The following is an 11,288-nucleotide window of genomic DNA, read 5'->3' on the forward strand; positions in this document are numbered from 1 at the left end:
ATGCGTACATCATCCCTTTCCTTATTCCTCTCTCCCGACATTCCAAGTGGAATACATCACCTGCACATGGCGGCCAAGGACGAGGCATACATCATCCTGTCAGGACAAGAGCCGAGGTAGAAAGGGGGGCATGGCAAACAAATGGCACTGCCCTCTGTCCTGAACGAGCAGCCTCCAAAGAGAGCGAGAGGGCGGCTGAAACCCATTCAGGCGAATCAAGCATATGTAAATTTGAATCAGAGAGAGAGAGTGTGTGAAAGAGAAAGAGACAGAAGGAAACTACTGCAGCCACTCAAGCACATTCTTAAGTGCACAAGACTAAGATGACCATCATATACCCCATAAGTTGCCAGATTTCAACTCTTCTTTAATTAGTTTTCGCTGGGTGACACTCAGTTCAACGAAAGGTAGAAGTATAAGCATCTACTTCACAGGCACTGCTGGTAAGAAATGAATAATAAGATGTGACCACTGATGGTAAAAACCCTCTGTTCACCCTCAACCTCCCTACAAACCCTGGCAGTGAAAAGTAACACGGCAATCAACTGAAAAGAGAAGACTGAACTTCCCAGATAAAGCAAAAATATAGTATGTGCATGCATACACACTCACAACACATAAATGCACAGAATTAGTATATTTTACGTGATAAATATGAATCATCTCTTTCCTAAAAAAGTAGGAAGACATTCTGCTCACGTCATTAGCTCGACTCAAACCGATGATATTGTGAGTAAACAGGATGAGCTTCAATAGATCAGACCCATGTACCTCTGTCTTCTTCCTTTTTGCATGACATGACTCTGTTAAGTAGAATAATAATGTCAGGTCACGTGATAGCCCTGCTGCTCAGTTATCCACTCTCCTTTTTCAATAGCTATCACTTTCGATGAGCAGCTTCTAATCCCTGAGGTCAAAGGGAAACTGTATCATCCATGTCGTTGGGCCCTTCACCCCTTTAACACAAGGCTACGGGCCATTAGAACTATAAGCTAAACAAATCCTCTTTTCTGCAGTAATCATCAACCAGAGGATCCACTCTGCACATCCGCTGGTTAACAGTCGTCATATCCTTTGCTTGCCAAGTTGTTTTGTTTTTCTCTACAATGATAAAAGATCCTTGATAGCATCCAACTGTCACATAACCTTTTCTAAAATTGACATTCAAACAAGTCATACTAAAACACAAAAGGATGGTGGGAAATTTGCAGGGCGGAAAGATAAAAGGAGAACGGATGCATGAGGAAAGCTCAGTGCACCATACTGACACGTTTCCCGTTCTATTGTCTGTCATCATTCGGAGAGATGAACATCAGCCGACAAAGATATGAAACTTGTTCCCAATCACATCATTCAGAAGAGCTCATCTCTACTTATTGTTCTCTGGAGCTCAATGGCATTTTCCTCTGTAGGATTCACCCTCTTTACAGCCTCCGAGACAAGACACAAGCCAGTGGAATAAACGGCAGATCAGGCTGGATTTATACAAGTTTTAAATGAGAAATTGGCAACATAAGTTAAACTGACAACACAATGTAAGGGATATACATAAATACTACAACATTTGGTCTCGCAGCCACTCGAGCATTGTTTGTGTGACGGGCTACAATAAACTCTTATGAGAAACAGCTCTTTGGCAAAAAAGAAATACAAAATAAAAAATGCAGATCATTTTGTCTCTATTGTAAAGATGCATGTGCCACAAAATTAATAAGTTGGAGGTGGAACTGAGCAACAGTGAACACCAGCAGAGACCAAATGAAACTTCAGGATTTGTAGACCAGCAGACTGACTAGAATTGACTAGAGAGAGAGAGAGAGAGAGCCACCATGTGGATATCCACAGGTCCCTGATATCCTCCACAACCTGTGCTCTTACCTCCATACACAAGCTGGTCCAGGATAATACATCACTAACTCTATTTCAAACACTGACCGTTCCAAAATTATTGTGTGGTCATGTTAGGTGCCATTACCAGGCCAGTGTCAATGAAGAACAAACATCCGATCTGTGCAGAGTGGTTTTGTGGTTTACCAGCCTCCTTCACTGCCCGCTGTATCGTTCAGCTCTTTTCCAGCAGTGCCGGCTGTTATGGTTGTGGTTTACTGTTGGAGCCCAGTTATACAAGATGGTACCAAAAGGAGCATTACAAAAAAAACAACCAAAAAAACCCATCTTTTCCTAAACTGAAGTCACTTGTGCACCACGTCTTTGAGATAGAGTTAGTTATAACACTTCATAACAGAAACGCAGACTGCAGACTGAACTGGGTAAACTGGCAAAACAGACTCCGATAACAATGAAGTTATCTTAATAAAGAAGGAACACAATCAGACTAATTATCTACCGGTTTCTCCACACAACCCCGTCAAAGGTATTGTAACCCAAGTCTACGTGATTTATGAATGACACGCAATCAAAAAAAAAAATATATATATATATATTTTTTTTTTAAAAAGCCTACAACTCAATAATCCACTAGCATCTCCTACAAGACTGCAATTTTTAAATGTACTGGCTAAAGAGCCTCAATACACCAAACCACAGGCTGCCAAACCACTCAGCTGTTGGTAGATGCCTGTGGCCAAACGTGGCCTGCAGATTTTGTGATGTGTGCAGCTCTGTTGGCACTAATCTATCCCTACCGGCGACCATTTAGCCAACCGAGTATGAATTCATCCAAAAGAGATTTCATTAATTTAGAGAGATTTTAGTCTACCATCATCATCTCTTGTCCTTTTTATCACAGGCAAAAACACCAATGCAATGCTAACCTCTTCAGGGCAATTTGTTACTTTTTGTCAGACATATTAGATAAAATAGTACCCTTAAAAACATGTAGTTAGATAATTAGATGTTTCCATCTCTGTGATACTTTCTGGAATATAAATACAGGCCAAGGACTACTTGTTCTCTCACCCAGCCACAGACTTTCTCTACATGGACGTCAGCCATCGTCTCCTCGTTGACCTTGATCTTGGCGTTTTGCTCAAGTGCAACTTGTGTCTGAAGGCCTGATTTGACATCAAGTGTTTGATCAGTTTGTCCGTACCACTGGCGTTTCTCCCACATCATCATCGTGTCATTGCCCTCCAGGTGATTTATGTTGCTATGCCAAGGTGTTGTGGAGACTATGTGCAGGTACAATTGGAGCATATGTTTACCTCCTTTAAAATGTGCCTCGTCATCGCAGCTATGGGGGTTGAATGTGTTTCTAAATGACGGTTAGATATAGCTGAGACATACTGGAACAAATCAGTGAATGGCTCAATCATTTCTTTCTTTTTAATAATGCTTAGCAAATGTACATTTTGTGACTTTTCAACTCCATAGGGAAATCTAGCTTTTAGATGGGCTTCATCTCAAAGCACTCTGAACAAAGAAATGGCTAAAGAACAAATGGTGCTACTCTGAACAACTACACAGGGAGGCCATTTAAAGGGAAAAAAAAAACAACACCCAGATCCAATGTGCTGAAATGGTAGATAAGATGTTGGGGGGGGGGGGGGGCATTTATAGTTAATGTGCAGGAACTCGGAGATCGACCATCCTCCCCCAACGATTATCATTTTCCCCAAGCTCTGTAAAGCCTGCATCAACTTGGCTAGCAGCCCTCTGCCAGGGGCTTTGGCCAATACTGAGGATTAAAACCCTGCAAGTCTATAAATACACCTAGCAGACCAACGTCAGCATCCACCTCACCTCTTACTGCTGTGTTTTTCTCTTTCCTGCCTCTCTCTTCTACCTTCTCCCTCCATCTTCTGGCTTCTCACACTCTCACGGTTTGCCCTCTTTGTGTTCGTACCCCCCCCCTCCCTCCACCCTCCCAACTTCCTCTCAGTTTGCTTCCCACTCTTCTGTGACTCTCCCTCATCTCGCGCTCCATCCCGCTCGTACTCTCTCGCTTGGCAGGGCCTCTTAATTGGAAACAAGCTGTGAGAGGGCTTTCAGTTTGAGGTTAAAATTGCATCTGACCTGCCTCCTGCTGTATCTTTTCTTCTCTCTTTTGGCTGTATTACAAGCTGGTACACAGTGGCTGAGTGCAGATATATAAAGGACAATGTGATGAAGAGGGAAGCAGAAAGTTGACTCTAACCACTGACTGGAAACAGCAGGGACATGACAGATAACCAAGTAAAATGGGACCTTACAAAGTTTGCTGGGAAAATAAAGAAAGACTATAGAACAGAAGATAAAACTTGGCATTTTAAATCCTTGAACAACATAACCTGCTTCATTCGCAAAACTTTTCAAACGAGATGTGCATAATCAGGGAACCAAGAGAGGGATTAAGCAGAATTTAGGGCTTTTGCATTCTTTCTGGCCACAGATCTTTTTACAAATGAAAAATGCAATGAATCTCTTGACATGATTTTTTTTTTCAATCTATTGTGAGCACTGCCAACAACGCCTTGACATGAAATGTTGAAATGCAAGTCTGTCTCATGGAGAGTACAGCGCAAGTAATATTCATCTGAGAAGAAAAGGATTCAGGAATGCCAGAAACATTTCCTTTGCTTGAGAGCTTCAAGCTAACTGGCCGAGCCCCACCTTTGATCGCCACTAACGACTTGAGCTTGTTAAAAGGAGATTATTTTGTTTAGATTAGTTGCAGTGCCCTAACAAGCCACAGTGTTTCGAGATTAGACAGAAGAGGCGTCCAATACAAAGCACAATTAAAAGATAAACAAAACTTTACAACGACGACTGTGTAAAATCCAATGTGATGTCCAGATGTCTTGAACATTTTCCTTCAAATAGCCTATGCGTGTTATATGCACATAAAAAAAACCAACAACAGGCCAACATCTGGAGGAGAAAGTCTCAACTATTACGCTAAAATGACATGGCCATTACATGGTAATTATGGTGAGAGGCTGCATTCAGTCTGTCACAACTTCCTTGTTGTCAGTGGGAGAGGATAAAAGGGATTTGTTGCACAAAGGGCCACAGCCTGGCACAGAAACTATTACTTCCACCCAGTTAGACCACAGACTGCACTGTCTGACCCACAGTGCTGTGGAACAGGACAGTGCACCTCATTCACAATCATACATCAACCTCCACAGAGAAGTCGGTACGAACCAAAGATGGTACAAATCAGCATTTTTTTTTTTTACAACATGTTCAGTCACAACAAATTGGAGGATGTACAGACAGAACCAACGCAGACACCATCTGATGACAAAAGTTACGTGAAGAATTCACGTGAAGCTAACCCTACTGTAATCGCAGACAAGGAAAGTGTAAGACCTGCTTAACTCCCTCGGAAAGCGATGCACAGCTGGGGATGTAGAGCAGGTCTAGACACGACTACCGTCCCAAAATAATTCTGCATTTTGGGAACTGATGAATCTGCCCTGTATTGATAACTAGAGCAATAACAAGAACCCAGGAAGCCATTCATTAATAAAGACCAATACAGCAGGAGCGCTAGGGAAGATCTCATTTGTCAAAGCAACCCCCAGTATAAAGAATACAAGCGCCCATAACAATGTCAAACACTTTCGAGAGGATTATTTACACTGATTACATTTGATATTATGGGACTGACCGCACCTGGAGCACCCTTACATTATGTTTCACAACAGATAAAGAACCTGAGGAGACAAAATATGATTTATAATTAATGAATCTGTGCCGTCAACACGGCTAGTGGGCCATGATGCCAAGTGATTTATGAAAATACTAAACCAGATTTTGATGGACATTGATTCTTTTCAGCCAGACACAACCTTTAACAACAGGAGGGCTATTATTGCAAACCCAAATAAAGAAGCGGAGCAGCTACACACTGAGCTTCATAAAATCACTGTACACTGCAGGATATTTTTACCAGATCCGCCGCAAACAAACTTCTTATAAAAAAATGTATATCTGGCTGAGAAATGCACTCTTCACTTTGCCTCCTCCCTGTACACAAACCACGGATGACATGTATAAGGAAGCTGCTTTCCCTACCAGACGGCCTCTAACTTCTGTAATAAACTCCTTTTAAATGTCCATATATGAAATTGTATTTAAAGTTGCAAAATAATTTCAGACAATGTGGTGATCATGAAATAATTACATTAAAAACTTTAAGGTAGCGCATCAGTTTACACATATTGGCATCAATCCACGCGACGGAAAACAGAAAAGAATATAAATGAGAATAACTATATTGTGAATCTGGCTGCATCAACTAATTCACATATATCCTGACAGAGAAAGAAGTGGGACTGAACCAGGATTTAGACAAGGCCGTCTCCGTTTCTCTTCTCTCCAGGTCTTTTGTTCACTCTCGCTCTAATTACAAACATGAAAAACTAGTTTCGATGTACATGTGTTAAGACATGTCAGTAACAATTATCAGTCAACTGGCATTTATAGACATGCACAAGAGAATTTTACACTTAACCCAAAATAGCTAGCAAACAGGGAAAACTGACAGGGTCTCATGACACACACACACAAACAAACAAACACAAACGCTGTGTCAGCAGATTGTGTCCTGTATTGAGCCGGCTGCAGGGTAAAGTTGAGGTGAGGATGGAGAAACCAGATCCTGTCAGATTGCACATCACAGCACTGACGGATGGAAAAGGGACTGCAAGAAGGAGTCACATTTAATATTGTCAGGGGACAAAAATAGCTTCAATTGTTGAAAGTCAATCTGATGGTCAATCCAGTTTGAGATTCAAACAATTGCATGCGAGACGTCGTCATCATGCATTTTGGCTAACTGGACCATAAAGCGATTACAATCAGATCCTGGAGTGAACACAACCGTAAGTTCATGCGTGGCAGCATGATAAAAGATGGCCTCATCTAGGCCCAGTTTGTCATTTTATGTTTTAAACTGTAATGTTTGCTAATTGCTATTTGAGTCCAAGACATTTTTTTTAAATCACCATATTGTTTTGGGTGACATACAGTAAGTTGACTAGATGAAATATTACAAGACTTCTGCAGTGGATTGGCGATCAAGACCAATCCTGTTGACCGATAGTGGTGTGGCTTACCGAGGATGTACTGAGTAAGAAGCACTGAACATACAGTAACCATGCAATGAAACTAAGCTGGCAAAGGCTGGGGAGATATTCAAAGTTTGTTTTTTCCCCAATGCTACTTAATGACTGGAGGATTAATTTTTCCTTTGGGTTATGGCTCTGGTGCCACCCATCTCACTGTGTGAAATCCCTCCCTGGCAGCGAGCAGCGAGCTGGCAAAGAGTGGCAGAGAGAGCAGATAGTTCATGTCTTAAGAGTGACACGTTGTCCGCTGAGTGAGTGAATGAACCTCACGAGTGCCAAGATGACACTTTCCTACACTGTCAGACTATAACCATGTGATTCCTGTGAGCATCGACGGTAAACATACGCTTCAAGCATCGTGGTATGGAAACGCATCAGAACCAGCTGATGATTTAAAGGGCAGGAAGGAAACACCTCAAGAGTCTTTGTCGCTGTTAAACATGCTGCCGCCAGGTTTCGTAGCTGACCCCACTCTGAAAAGATCTGCCACCCAAACTAACAACATGGTAAAGAGTTGACATGGGGGTCAATCATAGCAAGACCCCCAAACAACGGAGGGGTCACGCAGGACACGGGTTGGGGCCAGGGCATTCCTGGCTGATGCAGTTGGGTTTGTCTGGGAAATGACTGAGCAAACAGGGGCCAGAGTGGCTTCCCCTTTCTGGCACCACAGCTTTGTCCCCACTAATCCGCTCCAAAGAGCCACAGTCAAACACCCAGCGCCATACAGTCACCAATAACAACACAGCACAGTCTGGGGGGACACGAAATGAATCCCACTGGCCAAAGCTGGGAGACAGACGCCAGTTTGCTCATCAGATTTGAGCACAGAAAACAGTTTGGCTTAGCTGAAGGACTGGGTGATGAACACGGAGCAACTTTCTGAGCTGTGCAACACTGCCTTTGTCGGGAACAGGGAGAAGTTACAGACAGCCAAATCAAGCGTTAGCATCTTTGATCATAAAAAAAAGAAATATTCTTCCAGTGAGTATCAGGAGTCATAATACATTGACAGGGAGATTGAGATGTCGAGAGCAAGAGGGAAAAAAAAGAATCGTGGATTCATCCACCACTAAATAGCTAGCTGTATAGAAAGATGGAGATATGAACTAAATGACATTAAAACCGTGCTTCTTGTGGCTGACATTAAACAGCAACTCTAACGATCGGTGCCTGGTGATGTTTAATTTGGTAAATAAAGAGGATATTTAAGTTACAGCTCACTTTTGTTCACTGAACGGCGGCACTCTGAAGTTCAAAATGGACAAGAATCAAATCTAGGAAACGTGAGCTTGACACCAACGTCCGTGTTTGGAAATACTCGAATGACTGTTCCTCATCGCTGGGAAGTGTAACGACAAACTATCTTTGTGACTTTTATGACTACGAGGAAATGTATACAGCATAACAACAAATAGAAGAAACTCAAACATGGAAGCAATGACACCAAATGTATGAGGAAGCACATCAAGAAACCAAGAAGACTGGTGATAGTTTAACATACTACTGTGTGATGTGCCTACAGCAGTCTATAGTTAAAGAGACCATCCTGAAAAATGAGTGAGCAGTTACACTTAACATCTACTTTATCATTTCTGCAGTTGGATGACTGCATGGATGAAAACATGACAGCGGAGTAGGACCTACACCAGACCTAAACATGCGAGTGCTGTGAAGTCCATTGGACAGTTGGAAAGTACTTACTTGTCATATTCTGCGTTGTCTTTGTCACAGCGTGCATCTTTGTGCTTCTGCCAGTCCTTCCCATGCTTACAGGTGGTGAGGAGGACCACATCCTCCGAGTTATGAACATGATATAAAGCATTCCTAGTGTCTGAACCTATTCCAGTCAGGTACCTTTTCCCCTTAAAAACAAGCATGTACTTCCTAAAAGGGGGGATTGTGTTGTGTTTCAGGTAGCCTCGTTCCCCTCCTGTCCTGGGGTGATCTTTAGAGAAGAGCGGGATAGAAACGTCAAAGTTGGGCCGGAAATTCTCCGTGCTGATGCTGGCTTTGGCCAACATGGCGAGGCCGATGTCAAAGCCCAGGTCCTCTGTGTAGTCTGGCCAGGTGCCGGAGTACAGGTTAAAGATGATGTGGTTTTTCCCCCCGCTCCACAGAAGGAGGCTCTGGATCTTTGCTTTCAAGTTGTGTACATACTGGGGCGAGAGCTGGTCCCGGTCCAGAGTGTCCAAACTCAGGACAAACAGGCATGCCTGTCCTGGGTCGGGTGTGTAGAACCTGGACGCTTGGATAGAGGACAAGATGTTCTGATAGCTGTCCGACAGCTTTTCCCCTTTCTGCTGGGGGTACACGTAAACTTTAAATCCATTCCTCTCACACAGGGAGAAGTCAAAGCAGGACTCCATCCTGCAGCGTTTCCCGGTGTAAAGGCCCGAGTTAGTGTCCCTCTTCTGCCTCGGAGACATGTGCTCGTTGAGATCATCGCTCCGGTCCTGCTCCCAGGGGCTGAAACGCTGCAGGTAGCCCGGCAGGCGACGCCACCGCGCCCCGGGGTGATGACCGGCGAGGCTCCGCTCATCGCGCCGGTTGGGACCCCGTCTGGACAGCGGGACTTGTATCCCCCCAAAGCAAAACAACAGAACGAGACACGCACCGGCGGAGAACAGAATTAAGTATCGTTTTTTGGCCTGCATGTGTCCTCCGATCTGGGATAAGATGTCCGGCAATAAATCCAAGAAGTCCCGAAGTTTTGGTTTCACCACGTCCTGCGGGAGCGTTCCGCCATCTTCCCCCGGGCTGCGCGCTCACGTCTCCCTCCTTCTGCTTCAGATGCCTTTCACAAGTCCGGGAACTGATCCACCGCATGTGGGCGATTTTATAATGTCCATCCACCTCCGTCTCCTCGTCGATAAGACTATCGATTAACTGGCAGCCGGTTTTCCCGGACAACAGAGAGCGACCCTGAGCGCTCCGGTCTGGGCATCTGAAGTCGCACCCTACTTCCCTTTGTACCGCGCAGCCTTCAGTGAGCGATCATTTCAACTATCCGGCTCCGACCCAAACAGACGAATGACGACACACACACACACACACAGAGAGAGAGAGTACAAACTTGAGCGGTGTTAAAGCGGCGGCTCGGGGCTGACTTGTTGCCCGGACAGTTAACTATCGTCCCCGCTGGAAATTAGGAGCCAAAGCGGGCACCGGAGCTCTTCTACACGTTCAACGTATCCGGTTTGACGCGCCGCCGCCACATTTATATTTATATTTATATTTCACTCGCTGCTCCGACACACACACACACACACGAGCAGCTGTTCGTGGACCCGACGAGGAGGAAACCTGCAGCCGACGGAGCTAGCTGGCGAGCTAACGGACAAGCTAGTTGGCGAAAACATTCCCGGTTAGCTTGTTAGCTTCGCGGTCGCATCAAAGAGGCTTTGGAAGTAAACAACAACAACAACAACAAAACAACAACAACAACACGTCCCTCCGGAACTTATCCTCACGGAAACCGACAGACGAATTCCTCCGTGAATTTCTCCACTCGTGTAAAGTGTTCAAGTGGTGGCTCCCTCTCTCTCTCCCTCTCTCTCTCTCTCTCTCTCTCTCTCCCTCTCTCTCTCTCTCCCTCTCTCTCACACACACACACACACACACACACACACACACACACACACACACACACACACACACACACACACACACACACACACCAGTGCGGGAGCGACGGTGAGGAGCCAGGCGGAGCTACACGTCCGTCCCACCAGGACGACCGATGATGACGATGTGACGTCCTTCCCCGGCGCGCGGTGCCTTCCTATTGGCTCCTGACACATCCGAGGTGGGCGGGGCTTCCGGTGCAAACCATTCACATCCAGAAAAGAACCAGGCGAGGAAAGGAAAGGTAGTAGCCCCTTACTGAGACTCACCACGGTGTGTGTGTGTGTGTGTGTGTGTGTGAGAAGAAATTGTGTTTCGCCTATTGAACCATATCAGAAAACATAAAGAGGAATGTATTTTTTTTTTCCTAAATGCAGATTTTATTGGCTCGTTAAATTGGGAATAACCAATTATTGAATTAAGTATAAATAACTACTTCAATGGATTTCAAAAGGAAAATTTGACAAAATAACAGCGCAGGACTTTTACATTGGTCCGTTAAGGCCCAAATTTAACAAGGTCACAACAAAGCAGATTAAACCCAACACCACCAGATAAATCTCTCCAATTCACAGGATACCGTTTTACAATCTGGTGTCTGGTGAGACAGTCCCGTGAAAGCCAAATAAATGTGGCCGGGCCTAG

The 11,288-nt window shown here is 44.4% G+C and overlaps 1 protein-coding gene across 1 annotated transcript in view; it reads right to left on the reverse strand.

The window, feature by feature from the left end:
- The window catches only part of LOC138194481 (exostosin-1a-like), a 38,406-nt gene extending 27,652 nt beyond the window's left edge, over positions 1-10,754 (reverse strand). The window contains exon 1 of the mRNA XM_069143252.1: positions 8,721-10,754. Within this exon, the coding sequence (XP_068999353.1) occupies positions 8,721-9,673 (953 nt within the window). The 5' untranslated portion in view covers positions 9,674-10,754. The remainder of the gene's footprint in view (positions 1-8,720) is intronic.
- Between the last annotated feature and the right edge of the window lie 534 nt (positions 10,755-11,288).

This window comes from Embiotoca jacksoni, unplaced genomic scaffold (assembly GCF_022577435.1).
Source record: "Embiotoca jacksoni isolate LCO1_2020_lvr unplaced genomic scaffold, fEmbJac1.0.p SCAF_11, whole genome shotgun sequence".
Classification (NCBI taxonomy): Eukaryota; Metazoa; Chordata; class Actinopteri; family Embiotocidae; genus Embiotoca; species Embiotoca jacksoni.